The 19771-nt window shown below is 36.4% G+C and overlaps 2 protein-coding genes, 1 long non-coding RNA gene and 1 pseudogene across 4 annotated transcripts; 1 reads left to right on the top strand and 3 right to left on the bottom strand.

Annotated features, from left to right (window-relative positions):
• LOC104763019 lies at window positions 706-7627 on the bottom strand (annotated as a pseudogene).
• Window positions 9642-12377, bottom strand: LOC104760167 (plasminogen activator inhibitor 1 RNA-binding protein-like). Of its 2 annotated transcripts, none has more exons than XM_010483046.2 (7): window positions 11955-12377; window positions 11315-11615; window positions 11149-11214; window positions 10941-11067; window positions 10684-10842; window positions 10555-10602; window positions 9642-9999 (listed from the first exon to the last, which is right to left on the bottom strand). In XM_010483046.2, exons 1-7 carry the CDS (start codon window positions 12109-12111, stop codon window positions 9808-9810), a joined length of 1050 nt encoding a protein of 349 aa, XP_010481348.1. In that variant the 5' UTR covers window positions 12112-12377; the 3' UTR covers window positions 9642-9807. The 2 variants fall into 2 exon arrangements, with proteins under 2 accessions (XP_010481348.1, XP_010481347.1); XM_010483045.2 differs by lacking the exon at window positions 9642-9999 and adding an exon at window positions 10155-10355.
• Window positions 13576-14643, top strand: LOC104760166. The gene is made up of 4 exons (XR_762857.2): window positions 13576-13899; window positions 14021-14093; window positions 14182-14323; window positions 14509-14643. It is a non-coding gene; the product is annotated as an uncharacterized LOC104760166 (long non-coding RNA).
• Window positions 15582-16541, bottom strand: LOC104760165 (ethylene-responsive transcription factor 2-like). Its single transcript, XM_010483044.2, has one exon. It carries the CDS (start codon window positions 16429-16431, stop codon window positions 15739-15741), a length of 693 nt encoding a protein of 230 aa, XP_010481346.1. The 5' UTR covers window positions 16432-16541; the 3' UTR covers window positions 15582-15738.

The raw sequence follows: 19771 nt of genomic DNA, 5'->3' as shown, positions 1-19771 counted from the left end.
CTGTCTTTTCTAATGTTGAAAATTTCCACAAAATGCTTGCATTATGAACAATTAAAAATGCAAGCAACAACGCTATATCAATCAAAAACCAAGCAACCACAACTAATTCTAGTATTACAACAATTAAAACGCAACTAACAAGATACACCACTGCCACAGAAGATACCATGATTTGAGAAACATATCAATCAAAACGCGCGAACAACACTATGATATTTATTGAAAGCGGAGGAAAGGAAAAAAATATGTACTTAAGATAAGATCACAGACCACTGCCACAGAAGATGTCATAATTTGGGATACATAGCAGATTTATGATCAATCAAAACGCAAGAAACCACAACTAATTCTAGTACTACAATAGTTAAAACGCAAGTAACAACATAATGATACACTATGATCAATCAAAACGCAGCAATAACACGATGATATTATTGAAAGCGGAGGAAAAAAGAACAGGTACTAAAGATGAGATCACAGACCACTGCCACAGAATATTTCATGATTTGAGATACATCAGATTTATAATCACGATCATGGCACGTATATCAGAAGTATGATCAATCAAAAAGCAAGCAACCACAACTAAGTATAGTACTACAACAATTAAAACGCAAGTAATAACACTTTGATACACTATGATCAATTAAAAGGCAAGCACCAACACAATTATATTATTGAAAGCAGAGGAAAAAAAACATGCACTTAAGATAAGATCACAGACCACTGCCACAGAAGATGTCATGTCATGATTTGAGAAACATATTAGATTTATGATCACGAGTCATAGGCTCATAGCATGTATAAAAATTACAAAAACTAATAGGATACCAATACATACCTGCTTGCAAAGAGGCTGAATGTCCCATACATCCAGAATCTTCCCAAATGCATGAAAATTTCCCCATGTTTCCTGCAGATAAAGTATCAGATCCACAAAAAAAATGTTATACAAAATTTTAAATATCGATTCTGCAAATGTTATCAAAGACAACGGTGCAGCGTTAACTACCCTACTTGTACTTTCTCTTAACTCTTACAATATATTATAAACACTAATGAATATAAACTACAACGAATTTAATATCAAGTGAGAAAGAAGCCTATATGATGTTGAAAAATTATGAGATGTATCCTTCATCACTACCACTGTAGTATATGAACTTCATGAACTATCTACGAATCACATGTCAAACATTACAATATACAAATAACAATCATTTGGTCTCTGACTCAAAACATATGATACAATATACATACCTACTCGTTCAGTTAATCCTCTTGTGGACTAGAAGTCACCAAAATGCCATAAAAGAATCACATAGTCTCCCACAAACCCTCTAACTACAACAATATAGATAGACACAACCAATAACATTATAACATTAGAAACTGATTGGAAAGATAGTTACAAAAATTTAAACCTGAGACAGACCATTGCACACAATCTAGCTCTCTAGTTCACTAACCTTCAAGAACTCATCAACTTTAGCAGCCAGTTTCAGCTGTTCATGCAAAATTTGATTTCCATGCCATAGGAACATGGAAGTACCAGACTGCAGAAGGAAGCATTCATAAGAGTTTAAAAATGTTGCCACCTGATGGAAGTATTGCAACACAATTACAAGTCAATATAACTAATTAAAGAATATTATGTTAGCCTAAGTCACCTCTATACAAAGATGAATAATAACACTACACACCCTTATCCATACAACAATATTTCGAAAATAAGAAAACTGAAATTCAAATTTAAGGTACCAATTCAGGCTCTTTCCCTTCGTATATACGGCAAGAAGACATAATTATTCAATGTTTGAGTACTATTCATAATTGCTTTCAATATAAAGAAAACATTGTACCTGCACATGTCTTCCTTTTAACGAGTTTAAAATTGTATTCGCTAGTCGAATTGTCGTATCTTGGTCCTCCTGGATAAGGGAGAAATCAGAACTTTAAATGGTTAAACTTAAGTGAAGTTCAATATCTGAGTTCCAGAACATTAATACATTACTTTCATAAAGCTACAAAACAACAAACTATACTAACATCATGAACCAATAATATTTAAAGCTAAAAACTGCAGCGCTCTAACAAATATGAATCAGGTAATTACAATATAATTTGGAAACATTTACTCTCAACCTTCATATGGAAGATACAAAGTTTTACAATCACAACCAATTTCGAGCTTAGTCATAAAATATAGAACAAGGAAAGACCAGGATAAAACCAAGATAACCAATATAAAAAAGTTATAAACAGAAAAAGAAACTGAAATGGAGGATTTATACGATAGGTGCAAACTAAGGAATCATTTTTGATAAATTACAGTAAAATTACCTGAATGCTTTTCTTTCCCAACAAACAACACAAGAAACGGTCGTCTTTTCCGTCTTTTCTATCACCAGCATCTTCTTTAGGTAATGGACCTAATACATAGACATAATGAAATATCAAAATGGATATACCCAAACCTAACGGTGAAGAGTAAAGGGATAAACAAGTCAAATAGACTAACAGACCTTCAGCTTTCCACCACCTTCAAGCAGAGGTGGAAAATCCTCAATCACGGGTGCACATTTTCGCAATGCCCTTGAGCCCAACAACTTGTTGCTTTAGTAACGCTAGAGACTGGTACAGCGCCAATAGTAAGTCAAGGAAAAAAAGACTGTTACTGTTATTTTTAGTGATTTAAATTTCACAGTGGTATCTTACCGGCAACTTTTCCTCGTCCTTCCTCGTTACCAGGAGTGGCCGAGCTTGATGGCCAAGAGTCAAAGTTAGACTTGAAAGAATGTGACTCATAACCTTGAATAACATGGGTAACACGTGTTGCCTTTGGCCTATTGTCACTAGCAAGGAAATCCTGGAGATGAAAGGTAAAAAGTGAGAAGCATTGATCACTAGAAACTTTCCTCTCATCCACTTAATTAACTCGGCCAACACATATAAATAATACCTCAGCACCACAGTCCAAGAGGTAGCATTTTGTGTTTTCCAGCATAAAAAAAAAAAAATAGTAACACCATATTAATCAATAACTATTATCATAATATTCCATTAAGAATAGATGCTACTGCAGAAGATATAAGTAGAAGAATGGTGTGTATTACTGTATTATATCGAAAATAATTAATGAGAAATTAACAAACCGGATTCTAATTAAAGAGACGAGAGTACCAATAAAGTTTAGGGGGAGCTGACTCTGGAGAAATGTCATCATCATTGGCAACTTTCCTTCCAATTGGTGCAAAACCACCAAAGAGGACCCAAAATGCACCAGAATCTGATCATGCATCTAATTTTCTATCATCTTATACCAGCAAAGTATGAATATAGATTAGTTTCCACCATCTCTGTAAACTATGCCACACACAAAACCTATTCTTTAAGCATTCAAACATTGTTTCTTGACTAGAGGGAAACTGAGGAAGAGCCTGTAATTTGCTTACCAACATCGCAAGTTCCTTCGTGATACTTGTCTTTCAAATACTGAACGACTTCCAAAGCTTTGGCTCTCTCCTGAGTGTTCGAATTTGCACCATTGAACCGATAATCTTTTCCTTGGTTTCCATGATAAATACATCATCATGATTCAGCGATGAGCGGGCAAAAGGAACCTACGCAAAAAAATGGAAGAGAAGTTAAGTTAATGCACGTTGGTTATCATTCTTCTAATGCGAAGAGAGAACAATAGTTAAAGCCTGCTTCAAACGGATTGCAGCTCAAACACCTCTTCTTCAGGTATTTTAAATTCAGACGCAACACCACATTCTAACAGAATAATACATGATTTGAAGTAAGACAAGAATTTGTCAGATTCATGGCCGTGAATTTCCCTGTGTTGGACAGCACGACCTCCAAGAACAGTATCGAGTTCAACTGTTTTAGCAGCTGCAGTTCCAGCTTTATCCTAAAAATATCAAACCATAAGTTAGTATAACACTGTTTCACCTTAGCTTCTCTATCAAAAACTGCCGTTACCAAATGAAAGAGTCTTGGTGCTAGATACCTGACTTGTATCTTTACCAATCCACAAATGGATACCAAACAAGAAGCATCATCCCCTTTATATATAATGGAGATTATATTCAATGCTCTGCTATGAAAACTTCTGAATTTCAAAACTCTCAGTCAAGTGGAGGAGTATATGCAGAAGACAGAAATGGGCAATGCAAGAATTGCGAACCTGCAAGACAATGTAAGTATCTCCCATATAACATTCTATGGTCAGACTTTGTTACTGGAATCTCATGAAAAAAAAAAATCAAATTGCTCCTTAGATGTCTAATACTAATGCAAAAAGCAGTTATGTTGCTGAAAGGATACAGTTTCTGGCCAGCTCCTTAAAATGCAGGATCCAACATTTTTGTTGAACCAGACGATATTTTGTAGAACGGTCAAATCCTTTTATGTGTCAGCAAAAATTTGTAGACTAGAGACGCCAATGAACCTGTTGGGTAAAAAAAAAAATACAGAACAAAATTAAAAGAAAAAACTGAGATTGTCATCTAAACTGAGCTGGTTTATTAAGCGTTGGAGTTGAGATACGTACCTATTAAGACGTCAGATTTTCTCTCTTTCTCTCTTTAGTGCTTTGCTCGAGCCACAACCCATCAAGCGTTGCACAATAATGTGCCTTCGCTAACAAGAAGAGCTTCAAGAGTTAGGCATAGAGCATAATATAATTCATGCTGTCTCAATCCATACAAATGGATTTCCCAATCAGAGGACATTAGCCAAGTCTTACTTAAAAACATTTTATCCTCATCAAAATGCAGATCATTGAGAGTTTTTTTAACTCAAGAAATTTAAAAGCAGATCACTGAGAGTTTTGAAACTCAAAAGTTTTCATAGCAGAGCATTGAATATAATCTCCATCAATAAGCAGATCATTGAGAGTTTTTAAACTCAAAAGTTTTCATAGCAGATCATTGAGTATAATCTCCATCAATAAGCAGATCATTGAATATAATCTCCACCAATAAGCAGATCATTGAATATAATCTCCACCAATAAGCAGATCATTGAATGTATAATCTCCATCAATAAGCAGATCATTGAGAGAATTTGAACTCAAAAGTTTTGAAGCAGAACACTGAATATACTCATCAATAAGCAGATCATTGAGAGCCTTTAAAGCAGAATATTGAAAATATCATGCTGCCCAGCCAGCAATGAGTAAAAGATAATCGCAGAGATTACATGACAAGTCTTACTGTGTTAAACACATGCTTGTCTTACTTGGGGAAAGTTATATGACAAGTCTTACTGTGATAAACACATGCTTGTCTTACTTGGGGACAATTCTGTGACAAGTCTTACTGTTATATGACAAGTCTTACTGTGATAAACACATGCTTGTCTTACTTGGGGACAATTATATGACAAGTCTTACTGTGTTAAACACATGCTTGCCTTACTTGGGGACAATTTTCCCAAATTAGAAACCGGACAGAACACAATTAGATCATGTGTCATCCCTTTCTTTTGGGTTTGAAGAAAACAGAAAACTTTATTCTTGAAAATCGATGAAATAATTGAACAGAGCACAATTCATGAGTCTGTTCGTTCGTATGAAAAGAAAATTTGATAATCCATAAAAAACGGAAACAAATCTTTAAAACGTGATCTTTAATCAGAAACCAACACATGAACAAAAATCTTAAATCACGGATCTAAAAAGAAGGCTCTTGATTAAAAACTCTAATTAGTAACTAAAACAAAGAAGGGTAAAATCTTTGAAGAACCTGAAACGTTAAAAAGAGTGCTTCTGGTTTTGGATTTGCGAAATTTGAAACCTAGTAGAAACTATGAACTTAAAATATGGTCACCTAACTCAGAATCATACTTGTTTGTCCCTATAGACTCTTCACCAAGATCAGACATATCAAGAGTGATTAAAGGTAAAAAGGGGTCTAACCTTGAGTGGAAGCGGTATTATATGCTGGAATGTATAAACAAACTGCTCAACCTGCATAGCAAACGAAATAGGTTGGCCCTGCCAACAACAAAAGACTTTGAAAAATTGGAGTATTACCAGTTAGTTTGGATCCACTAAACAAGATGATTCCAGAACCAACTGATGCATAATGAACACCTTGAAACATGTGTTCAAGTTTGTCCAAGATAGCTAGGAACGAAACGATCAGCTGTTCACAAGATTTGCAGTAGTCAATACTTTAACAGGCAATAGAGAAGATACCAGAATTTGAACTCAGGCAGACGGCGGATAAAATGGCTTGGAACTCATCAGAGACCTCGAGCTCAGGGGGGTCAATGTAGCCATCGCGAACCACTGTCACCAACAACGCTAACGTCCATTGTGAGTAATGAGTTAATTCAGAGCTTCATGGACCCATAAATTCAGAGCTAATTCAGAGCTTCATGAACTCTTCAAGCAGTGGCACAAGATGTCCATATGTCAGTTTCCAAATTCATGTCTCTTGCTGAGACAGTGTCCGACATTGCACGTGAGAGCCATGACAGACTTTAAAACATAAATCTCAAGGTATCAGTGCAGAAGGGCTACTAAGAGCATCTCCACTGGCGAGTACTCAGTGGGTTACTCTTGGATTTGGGCCCAAAATAATAATTAAAATCCCATTTATGGGTCATGAAGCTGAGAATCGTTGCTCTGCGAAGCATTTTGAGTAATCTTTAGGAACGCTACGTGGCATGTTTTGGTTGGTTGTCAGATAAATTAAAAAAAAACAAGAAAAATTTGCCATCTTTTTTTTCTTCTTTCGCGATCCTTTCTTTTTTTTTTCTGAATAAAATGTAAAATTTATTCGAAAAAATACTTGTTTACAACAGAGTGCAGCATTTGTATATGAAATCTGTGATTCAAAAAAGTTTAAAAAAGATTTGTGTTAAAAGAAACTAATAGTATTGTGAGTGCTTGTCTTCATCTTGAAGCGAGCTAGACTAGCAGAAGATCGTTGCCTTGGATAGAGAGCAGACGATCTCGGACTTGTCGATCAAGTTGTTTGGTGAGCAGAGAGGGTGGGGTCGGTGATTCCCCATGACGTCTTCTATTCCGCTCCCTCCAGAGAGAGTGAACCGCAGCTTGAAAACTATACCGTAGCAGAAACAAAGTGTTCTTGCCAAGAGATGCATCTGTGAGGAGTAATAGGAGTGAGTCCCAGTAGGTAGAAAATGTACTTCGTAAGAGTACCGAGGTGAGCCTTGTCCAGATTTCCTTGAAGTAAGAGCAAGCAAAAAACAAATGGTTTCGCGTTTCCTGCGAGTTACTGCAGAGAGCACAAGTACCATCAATCTGTGTGTTCCAGTGCTGCATTTGATCACTAGTCGTAAGCCGATTCAATATGGCTAACCAGACCAAAAAAGAGTACTTAGGTGTGGTGTGAGAAAACCAAACACCTGCATACCAAATCCTTTGTTGCTTGACAATGCGAACAAAGTCCCATGTGTCTTTTGTGCAGAAGGATGCTTTGTATTTGTCTCTTTTTCCTTTCCAGAGGACAATATCCTCTATCTCTACCAAACCCCTGTTGCGCAGACTTTCAAGGACTTCCTCAATTTTATTGAAGTGGTCTACCCTGTGTCTTCTCGGCCTATTAAGCAGAGCTTCAGCTACAGTGGCATGTAAGCTTATACCCATGTCAATGCACCCACGCTGACCTACAACACCAATTAGGCAGCCGAACTGCGACCAGTTATCATGCCAGAAAGAAATGTTCTTTCCATTATGTACCTCATATTTTACAAAATCAGAAGCCAACCTGCGACATTTCAACAACTTTTGCGATCCTTTCTGTTTTCTCTCGAGACAGAAATTCACCTCACATCCCTAGAAATCAATCAATTCAATTGATTTTCAGGCTTAAACACGACAGTTATTGGTCTCTGACACCAGAAATCAACACGGAAACCTAATGCTCGCCGGCTTAGTAGATTAACCGAATCGGACAAGTACAAGCTGCTCAGAGGTTCAAGATGCCAGACGTTGCTTCCATGATCCCTAACACTGATGCTTCTGAATCAGCTTCTGTTCCCATAGAGGAGGATGACGATGAAGATGTTGATGAGACTGGTGTTGAAGCCAAGGACATTGATCTCGTCATGACTCAAGCTGGTGTCTGGAAGGCTAAGGCTGTTAAGGCTCTTAAAGCCAATGACGGAGATATTGTTTCCGCCATTATGGAACTCACTACATAGGTTTTGGTTGCTGAGACTTTGTGATGGTTCTTTCTTGTTGCTTCATTTCTCATTCGGTTAGAAATAATTGATGGTATAAACAATCAATTCAAACGTATAAATGGTGATAATTTTTTTTTCTAGTAGACATTGAGACTAAATAAAAAGTCCTTGAAACTACATATTGTTGGAAAATAGTACATTTGAATATTTGATAAAATAATTAAGAAAATTGATAAAGTGAATAACTATAGATTTAAAGTCATTTTAAATAATGACGATAAATAATTTAAGGAATAACACTAGAATTTAACATTCTACTAAATTTCTATCAAATTCATTAGATCAGTACAAATAATCTTATTCCAAACTTTGTAAAATATGTTTAAAATTCTGAATTTTGTAAAATATGTTTAATATTCCAAATTTTGTAAAATTTTATTGTTTTCGATTCTATGTAATATAAATAATTTAAATAATTGTTTTCTTATTTTAGATTATTAAAATTTGATAATTAATAAACAAAAGTCTTAAAAAATATTATTTAAATGATTGAGCAACCTTTTTTAGGGTTCTCTAGTGGATGAATGATTTTGTTTAATTTCTAAGTTGGTTGCTTTAATTAGTTTAGTATTAATCATATGATTAATTAATATTTAAGCAACTCGAGAGAGTTGCTGGAGTGGAGATGGTCTAACTATATATAGTTGAGAGTCACACCAGTCTACTATTTTAGCAATCATCCATTTAATGCACAGAACATGGATACAATATTTGGAACTGAAAAACATTTGGGTTACATGGCAGGTGGATCCCGAGATGAGCAAAGAAGTGAAGAAACAACAATGCCGAAGTCTTGACTGCCAGAAATTGTCTGGAGAGGTACGTGTACTGCACACGCTGTGAAAAATGAGAGGGTGCCATTAAGAACGGTCGCCCAAGGCCTCTCCTTCAACCAAGAGAGCAGTTCTAAGGGAGCATCAAGTCGATTAGAGAGCCAAGAACTCTTCTCAAGAGGTAAAGAGACGTCCACGGATATACACAGCAGTATGCACAAGCTTTACCTAGGTCAAGCTGAAACAGCTTCTATAGGGAAAGCTAAGAATATACTTGAGGGAGCCGAAAGAGGAGAAGAGAAAATTAGATCCAGCTGGTCTGGAGGTGCCAAGCCACCGACGGTCCAGAGTCGCGGGCAACCAGTGAACCAGCAATCAGGCTGCTGCTCATCTCGATTTGATAAGTCACCTATTCTCTTTGGATCATCACTCCAATGTAATCATTTGTTTGCACTCATGTGTCAGTGACACTATCATTTCTCCTAATTAACAACTCCCACCTGTCTCTCTTTGGTTTCATTTATTTTCTTTTCAAATTCTTTTTTCTGATGTATCGAATGCTTGAAACATACTCTTTAGAAGATTTCGGCATTGATAAAAAGATTGATTGAATAACAGAATTTGTAATACGAGAAATCGAAATAAAAAAAAAGTTCATAATGAAACTTTTGCAGAAAACGGACAACGGACATGTTTTGCAGAAAAAGACTTTCAGAGTGTAACAACAATAATGAAACTAAGAACAAAAAATTCAACCAGAGAGATAGAAGAGAAGGGCTGAGGGGGACCAAGAGAGGGGGGAGGGGGTCTACTTGCCCAACGACGGGAACTGAGCAGTGTCTCCAATCGCCGGAGCAGAAGGTCCTCGCCTTTGGTTTTCTCCTCCGTTACTACCACCTCTCTGATCACGACCACCACGACCACCGCGACCTCCTCTTCCGCCGCGGTATCCACCTCTTGCTCCATCAGCTGGCTTCAAGAACTCATTAATGCTCAAGGACTAAAAATTCACAAACACGCATCGGTTAGCATATTCATCAAATTGAAGTCCATATCTTGACTTCTTAAAGGTAAAAAGGTTAACCAATTTATATCATGGTATTCGTAATCTTAAATCAGTTTGTGCTTCAATTAAGAACTAAACAGAGTGAACTAAGNGGGGCTCTATTTGCCCAACGACGGGAACTGAGCAGTGTCTCCAATCGCCGGAGCAGAAGGTCCTCGCCTTTGGTTTTCTCCTCCGTTACCACCACCTCTCTGATCACGACCACCACGACCACCGCGACCTCCTCTTCCGCCGCGGTATCCACCTCTTGCTCCATCAGCTGGCTTCAAGAACTCATTAATGCTCAAGGACTACAAATTCACAAACACGCATCAATTAGCATATTCATCCATTTCAAGTCCATATCTTGACTTCTTAAAAGGTAAAAAGGTTAACCAATTTAATAATGCTCTTCCTAATCTTAAACCAGTTTGTGCTTCAATAAAGACCTAAACAGAGTGAACTAAGAAGTATTTATGTTCAGAGTGCAAAAAAGAAAAAAGTAAGGACCTTTTTGGTCTTCTCGGCAGCATCTTTGCGTTTGTCCTTGTCAGATCCCTGAAACAATAAAGTGTTAACTATCGCTCCATTACAGCAAAGGGAACCGAGAAAGAAAACAACATTTCAAAGATTTCTAACCAGCTTGACGAAGATTTCTTCCTCAGTAGTCTTCTTGTTAGAAAGCTGTTGCATGGACTCAAACACTTTGGTGTCAACTTTTCTTTCCTCGACCTTAGTGGCTTGTAGAGCCTTCTTCTTCTCCTCCAGGATTTTCTCATACTCTTCCAGAGTCATCTCCTATTACAACAAACAAGAATGAGTTTTCATATAGCAAACATTCAAAGTTTACATAGGAGTTCATAAGATGTTGCAATAGCTGTAATTGATGAATGTACCTTGTCTTCAGCTTCTTTCTGTGCTTTCTCTTCGGCTTCTTTGGCTGCATCAGCGGTTTCATCCTCACCTCCTTGCTTCTCAGCAACAGGGCTCTTTTCAACCTCAGTGGTGGGTTCCTCAGTAGCTCTAATATACCAAAAACATTACTTTTTAAACAGCATAGAGTTCGAGACATATGAAAATTAAACTGAAGACCAGGATGCTTACGGAGCAATGTCATCTTCAGTAGTTCCCCAGTTTCCACGACCACCACCCTCACGTTTTAAATCAGTACTAAACAAAAGAAAACAAAAAGATCACAAATATTAGAAGTTAAACAACAAAGCAGTAACCAAAGTAGTGGACAGAAGAAAAAGAAAAAAAAAAAGCTTACCCACGACCAGTACCGCTACGGCGCTCATAAGTCCTCCTTGGGCGTTCAACATCACCTCCTTCACCATTGGCAAATCCACGGCGACCTCCACGACCACGGAATCCACCAACAATACCTCCACGCCTTGCTCCATCAGCATCTTCAGAAGCTCTGTATCCGCCAGAAAACCCATTCTCATTTGCAGGAGGAGCATCATTGTTCCGGTTGTCCCTGTTAAATCCACCACCCCTGCCACGGGAAAAACCACCACCACGTCCACCCGCAACACGACCTCCTGAAGGAGCATTTCTTGACTCTCTCACTATATTCATAAACAGACAAACAAGGCCACAGTTCATTCAGTAACATTCCAAGTCATCATTATATATTTGACTTACGAACTAAAGATAAAATGTTAATATTCCGAATACAATAAAGCTACCTTTACGATAAAAACAGAGTACGCTTTCCGTAATCAAAGCTAGCAGAAGACAAAAGCTAAGAATGGATAAAGAAACTAAAACTTCAAATGACAAAAGCAAACATTTTCATGACAACAATAAAGAAGCTTCGAATCAATCAAACACTACGCAAGACGGCAGAATCTAAACAAGTTCAGCGTCTACTACATAAAGAGTAAAATAAAGCAAAGAACTTTAACCTGCTTGAGTAGGAGGAAGTGGCTTGGTTGGCATCTTAGCAGACTTAGCAGGTTGTACAGCAGCAGCTTTCTCGACTTTTTGAGTCAAAGTCGCAGCGAGCTGGCTGGGATCCTCAGCGTCATCTCCTAAGAGATCGAAAGGGTTCATAGACGCCATTTTATCGGTCTGATAAAGATCGAAGTTAGATACAAAGTCACCGGAGAAACTGCTTGCTTTGATGGGTTTACTGAAAAGGGGAAATCAGTAATCCATGACTCAATATAAAGATTCTAAAAGAAGAAGAAAACAAAAAACAAGAAGAGGTAAACGAACTAAGAGAAATGATTCGGACAGTGTCTAAGAGAGCAAATGAACAAGAAGAAGAAGATGAGAAGAAACCCTAAGAGATGCTGCGGCAGAGAGATGTGCGCGACTTAAAACCTAATCTATAAACCCTTCCTGAGTTATTATCCTCTGCGGAAGGGGTACTCTGGTCCTCTTCTTTTGTCCGTGGGCTATATTATAACTAGTTCAGCCCATTTATAATTATAATTGTAAGGGCTAGGGGCTCATTGGTTAGGCCCATCGATTCACAACATGTCTGTTAGATGGAATTTTTTGGTTACACTTACCATTATAATTCTCAAACTGATTAAGAAATTGCATCGGGGATTTTGGTATTACTACTAATAAAAGGGACAATTTGAGCTCTTTTAGAGTGTCCACCTCATCAAAATTAAAAACTCTTAAGAGAAGCCACATCAGCTAAACTAAAATTTAATAGGAAAATATTTGTCATTACTACAACTTTTTAAGAAAACTAATAGTAATATTATTATTACAAATCTTCAAAAACAAAATTTACCGAATCGACAAAGTTTCAAATCTTAAAAAAAAATATGAATCGACAAACTTAAGTTTCAACCTTAAATACCCATCTACTCCCACAATGCCATGATGTCTCCGTTTTAAAGCTTCATCACATAATTTATAAATTCACTTACAATTCAATTTCATCACCTATGATTTCAAGCTGTTCTCATCTTATTGTTTCACAAATCCATGAGAAGTTCGGCTTTAATAAGTATACAATTCCAAAATCCATGATGCCTACTTCACAAAAAAAACCGACGACTCTAGGTAAGATTTCACCCTTCTTTTCTCTTTTTATTATAGATGGGTTTCAGAATTGGCGTCTGATCAATATATTGATATCAAGTGGTTTCGCTTATGTAGATATAGTGAATTTTCAAAATTGGGTTCTGATCCACATATCGAATTCATGTGGTTTTGTTCATATAGATGCATACCGAGAAACATGAATGAGATAACTGGTCGTATGTTTAGAAACGAGTATTTAGTCTATCTTCATCCTTGATTTTCCCCTTTTCCACGAAAGGCCCCAACGGCGATGGGTACAAATGTCCTCCAAGATCACAAAGGTAGAGTCAGTCCAAACTGGGATAAAGTAAGCATCCAAACCATTATAACTCTGACTCTTGCTTTCAATTATACTCAGGCCCTTGAACTTCTTAACAACGTTCTTTAATTATTCAAACCTGTGGTTAATACAAAAGAAAGAAGAAGAGAGAGACATGGTTAATCAACTTAGCAGCTCCAATTGTTTTCTTTAGCATTTGCATATACTGTATCATTTCAAGTATCACTTAGGTTAATATGATTTTTTTGTATATTTTTCAAGCCATATAGTAACTCATTGCAAAGCCAATGTTTTCAGCATCAAATTTATGTGGAAGTTTCAACACGCGCCATGGAATTGGTCAGTTTACGTACTCACGAACAAGTGCCTAATATATTTCTAACCGCCACTTCTAACCACATACAGTAGCAAAGGCGGGAAAAACTACTCCTTAATGTTTTGGTCTCTCATAAATCCAAATTCGTGCAGCCATGAGTCCTGGAATTTTCAGGAGATGATCCAGCTCCCTTATTCTTTTCACTTAGGTACATGTCTTCTCTTCTTTAGTCTTACACTTCAAGAGACCATATGGTGTTTAAGTTCGTTATTAGTTTGTAATTTAATTTGGAATCACAAGCTTACAACTTTGCAAGTTTAATTGAACAGGTTTTTAGGTTCATACACAAACGCCCAGGAAGAAGTGAACACTTTATCAAAGTTTTGTGTTTAATGTCAATAGGTAACATTCTTCCAGTAAATATGTTTTAGTGTTTTACCAAGACAAAAAAAAATCACTTTAAAAAGAGACTGTCATGTACGTACGGCAGGCTCAGATCCTCGGCGCCAGTCACAACTAAGCTACTAAAGGCTGCTACCCACTCGGGGGTTTACTCCTTGCTCTCTGCATCTGTACATCTCCCCCAAAATACTTTATTTGGCCACGAAAGACTGCATTGCTTGACATTTCAGGTAACTCTCACAGTTTAAACTTTAGTAAAAAATTATCATGTCAACTATGCTTCATAACCTTTTTGAATGATCTGTCATTTTGTTTGATTCATGTGTTAGCCGATCAACAATATACAAGTAGATGAGTAAAGAAAATATATGGCCATACAAAGAGAGTTACTGATCGTTTCTTACTTTTGGTTTAGTTCCATAAATGTCGTTCACGGAAAACTATGGGATGTCGGATAACAAAGATTGGTATGAAGTATCTCAGGAGAAAGATTGATAAATAAATGAAGTAAGAGATACAAAAGAGAGCAGTGTATTTGGTCAATAAGCACTACCACTGTTTTGGTTCACATAGAATGGTAGTAGAGACATAACTAAGATGGTAAACAAACAAATAAGCTAAGTGATGAGGATGTTTTACAGTACTTTTGCCTTCGTCTTTAATTTTGAATGACTCACTAATGAATGAAGTAAGAAAGGTACAGAACATTCTAAAAAACATTTGACATCTAACAATTTGTTAATAAATAAAAATGTTTATGAAAATGTTATCACTCATTGTTACCAAAACATCCCAAGTCCTAAACATTCAAATTTTACATTATGGAATTATATACTTCAGCAGTAATATTAAATCGGAGGTATATATATCAGGACTTCATATATATCAAAAGCCGGATTATGACTTCATTTCATTGTATTTTTCGCTTTTACCATTTCTACCACATAACTTCCGATTTGCCGGAAAGAAGCAATAAAACAAGGTGTTTTCTTTCGAGAAATAAAGAAAATATTTTACAAACTAATATATTTTGATGAGTAAAAAGTTTTTAAAGAAAAATATATAACATGCAAAAAATTATATTCAGAATATGAAAAATATTTGGTGATACATTAGCTAAATGATAACTAAAAAAAATGCCGTGAAAAATTATAATGTATATTTATGTTAAATATATAGTCACGTGAATAAATTGTTTCTAAAACTAAAACAAACAAGAATATTAAGTTAAAAAGATCTTCTTTTCTGAAGTCAAATATTAAGTTAAAAACATCAGTTTATCATTTGTCAATTTTAAAATTTCATGATTGTGTGTGTGCTTTTGGATCTACAAAAATACAAACAATTTTGTGATAGTATATACCTTCTTCATATCAAAATAGTGAATAAATCTAATATACTCGCCATCCCGAGCGTAGCCCGGTATAATCCACTAGTTATGTTAAGAACTAAAGAAATAACACCAGATTGAAAAATTAACACTCAGGCTTTGTAAAGTGTCTGTTTCGTAGTAGCATTACTTCAAGAAATAAACAAATAAAATCCATATTCCATAGTAATTTACATGAGGGGAACAACACTTTACTTCTTGGCCTCTCTAATAGCATTTTATAACAAAACTTTCAACTACAAAACACACACAAAATCAAACCAATAACTCGTCAAAACGTGTCTCTTCACCAACCTCGCACTTCACCTCCGGCGTCAGATACTCTGCTTTTCTCCTCCGTTTCAACTTCCCGTTTTCAGACGAAGAAGAAGAAGAAGAAGAAGATCCCTTAGACGTGATCCGAACTGGGTCAGGTTCACCGGAGTTAACCCTCAAGGGAAAATTCAACAAAGCGCGGGAGCCACGCATCCTAAAAGCAGCTCTATCGTAAGCCAAAGCCGCATCTTCCGCCGTCTCAAACGTCCCTAACCAAACCCTAGCTCCGTTTTTCGCCGGATCACGTATCTCCGCCGCGAACTTCCCCCACGGTCTCTGTCTCACTCCTCTGTAATGCTTCCCCTTCGGCGCCTCCTCCGCCACAACCGTCACCGCTTTTTTCGGTTTCTCCGCCGCCAAAACCTCAGTCGGCTCGACTTTAACCGCCGGAAAATCGTAGAGACAGCTCAAGTCCGACGATGACGTGTCGAAATGGAAAGCGTCCTTGAGGAGTCCGTAGACCAACATGTCCTCTGAATCGTTCTCTTTCAACGGCAAATCTCCCCAGCTCTCAGTGAGACACGAACTCGGTATCGACTCATTGAGCCGCAGCTCGTTCTCTCCACCTAGCAAGTGACATCGCACCATCTCTAACAAATCGTAATCTGATTCTATATCGCACTGTCCATACATTTTCGCAAGAGAGACTATAGAATATAGTTTTCTTTTTCGGTTTTTGTTTGTTTTGATCGATTTATCAAATATCTAATTTTTTTGTTTTCGTATGTGGAATTGGTTTATATAGAAGATACGAGGTTCATGAACCTAATAAAGGAAGATAAACTTTTTACATGTTTATTAGTACTGTATAGTTTTAGTGGGGAATTAAAAAAATATGAAAGTTGTGGATTTTTCGTAACTAGTTACGAAGGTTCGTGGATGAATGAATTAAAAACACGTGCGCTTTATCCGTCATATGAGTTCACGATGAAGAAGGGTCAAGATGACGTTACTGGTCATCATGACATTTTTAGGGAAGAAAGAAGAAAGATGCTGATTTGGTTTTGTCTCTCTCAACTTGTCCCTTGTTTTGTCCCTTTGAGTTCCGGTTTTATTAAGCAACTAAAAGTGTTTAATTAGTCTGTTAATATAGAAAAAGCAAGGTCTTAATTCACATTAGTCTTTGTTAAATTGACAATTTGACATAATTTTTTTGAACCAAAACTAGACTTCTATCGACTCCTATGGGGATAAATTAAATATCATATACATAACCAAAGCTGCGCTAATCTATACTTTATTAGATAGTTGCCAAGTATATTATAAGTTTAATTACATGAAATCTAAGATTAGATTTTGTTGTTATATATGGTGCTGGTGAAACAAAAAAAATCTAACAAGGTGGGTCATACTTATATGAATGCGACACTTGAAAATGTCTGCACAAATCGGGATACATTTCTCCTGGACACCAATTAACAACAGCTCAACTTTTTCCCCCCTTTCACCTTTCATATTTACCAACTTCTAGTTTAGAATTTTCCTAATTTCCAATGTTTGTTATAAAACTCATGATTGTTAATTAAATGCGTGATTAAGAAATTCAGTAGTGCAACTCTAGTCAATGAATACTAAAATCATAATGATAAAGTTTTCATGCAAAACTCAATTCAGAAATTATAGTTCAATTCATATATCTGTTAGAGCATGGGCATTGGTGTAGGACAATTTTTGGTCCTTCAAATTTAATAGTATTATTTTGAAAGGTTCTTATTTTTAGTATGAGCATTGGTGTCTATTTGTATTGTTTGTTGCAGCAAAAACAGAGCATAGAGAGATTAGAAAAGAGAGTAGAGAAGAAGATGGGAGCACACACACATTTAAAGAGTTCAGTAGTGTCAATGTGACACCACCTACATCTCGCTGAGACTCTTGCTCGGAATCCACTAGAAGAAGAAACATAGATACAAATTACAAGTGTCTCACTCATCACTCACTCATAAACACTCTTTGTATCAACCTATGTTCTAATGAGAAAAAACACTCTTGTTTAACCTGTTTAAACAACTGTAACTAGAACAGAACCCCTGCTCAACCATCTTGTTAAAAACAGAACACACTAGCAGCTTGAAAACTCACTACTAGCAACCATTAACATGTCTCTTATCAACAAACCTTGCGATATCCCTGAGACACATCTTTGCAACAGCTCTCACATCAAATCTAGAACCCATGATGTCTCTTTCAAGCTGTAATAACAATCTGCAGTACTCTTCTTGTATGCAGCACCCACCAAAACGAATTTGGCCATTGCATCATTCGATTTGCAGTCTTGAGTCAAGACCTTATTAATCTTTAAGATCATTCACTGACTGACCTGCAAATGACTTCCATGAGTAGACACTTATGTAGACTTCTCATAATGCAACCAAGACAACTAACCAATCCACAATAGTTGTCTTCTAAATGCAGCTTAAATCTCTGCATTTTTTTTCATCCTCTTTTGGACTCCTTTTCAGTTACCAACACCAGTCTTGAGATGAGTTATTTATCAAGCTTGATATACAACGCTTCCACAGTTTTAAATGAACAGCCTTGAGACAAATTATGGAGAACTTGCACTTGTCTCTTTCAGTTTCTTCTTCAGAGAACTCACTGAACAACTGTAATGACTTCATCTCCGTTTACTTAATGTCTTCTGAAACTTTCAGAAAACCTGCAGCTCCTTAAAACTGAAGCTTGTAATTCAAATAACTCAAGCTCAAAAATTCCAAAAACACGAAGTTCAAACAAAATTCACAGGACAATTGCGAAGTTATACTTAACCAAAATATACACTAGCTCGTTTCGTTTCTATCATCGACAAAAATAAAAATCCACAGAAGTGTATACCAACTGAAATCTACACATGTAAAAGCCCAAAGTAGACATTAAGAACTCAAAAAGGCAAAAATCACGAAATCGAGCAGAGAATTTAGGGCAAGGAAACAGAAATCTGAAAAAGAAGGATGAACAATTACAATACCTTCTTAATCTGAGAGATGATTCGAGAAATCAGGAAGAAGAAGCTGCGGCAGATTCGTAGACGAAATTTTGACTCGCATTGAATCGTAGCTTACGATCTCCTCTCTCTCACCAGTACTCCTCTCCTCTCTCGATTCTTCCAATCACAAATAACCACGTGGCCAAGTCGACGGACGAAAAACGTCCCAAAATAAGAATCGTTTCTTCGAATATGGGCCTTTTTTGATTTATTTAAAATCACAAATACACGAAGGACGGCCAAGTGCACGCCGTTGCACATGCTCTTATAATTTCTTTTTTACTAAAAGAAATTGGAAATAGCCTTAGATATTTTTGTGCACCAAACCAATGATTTGGAATTTTATGGATAATTATTGAATTTCCGTTTTATCCTTTCTATCGGCTAAAAGTCAATAACAAAAAGACTGACAGACAAATTTAATGGTAGGTCTCTCACATCTCTCCACTTGCAAAAGGGACATCTTTCACGGAAGCATAGTTTTAAACTGTCAATAGTCACTCAAATTCTCTAAAACTTTGGACTTTTTTCATTTTCTAATCGATTTCAAGAGGAGTTTTGGTTACCATGGTTTGATGGGTTCTATCAGCTATGCTATGGCTAAGTATGATGTTATGGTTAAGTATGTCAACAAGTAGGTAACCAATATAGATCAAAGTGTTTTACAAACATAAACCAAATAGTTTTAAATATTGGTTTTACTTACATAGTTACATATAATGCAATTTCTTTAACATTAATACTGTGGGGTTTGTACATTATTTAACATAAATTCGAAGCCATTTTACATAAAGAATTTATCATCAAATTGGGATAAATACTAAATTATAGCTCAATTTTAGCAAAAACATGATACATGGATAAACAAGAGTCATCATATAAAATAAGCAATATAATACCTAGTGTAATGTAAAAACTATGGACGATGGAAATAGATAGAATCGGTCACATCAATACAATAAAACTTTTTGGTTTTTCACCAGAGTATGA

Source organism: Camelina sativa, chromosome 18 (genome assembly GCF_000633955.1).
Source record: "Camelina sativa cultivar DH55 chromosome 18, Cs, whole genome shotgun sequence".
Lineage (NCBI taxonomy): Eukaryota > Viridiplantae > Streptophyta > Magnoliopsida > Brassicales > Brassicaceae > Camelina > Camelina sativa.
Note: the sequence above shows the minus strand (reverse complement) of the source record. Positions and strands in the feature narration are given on the sequence as shown.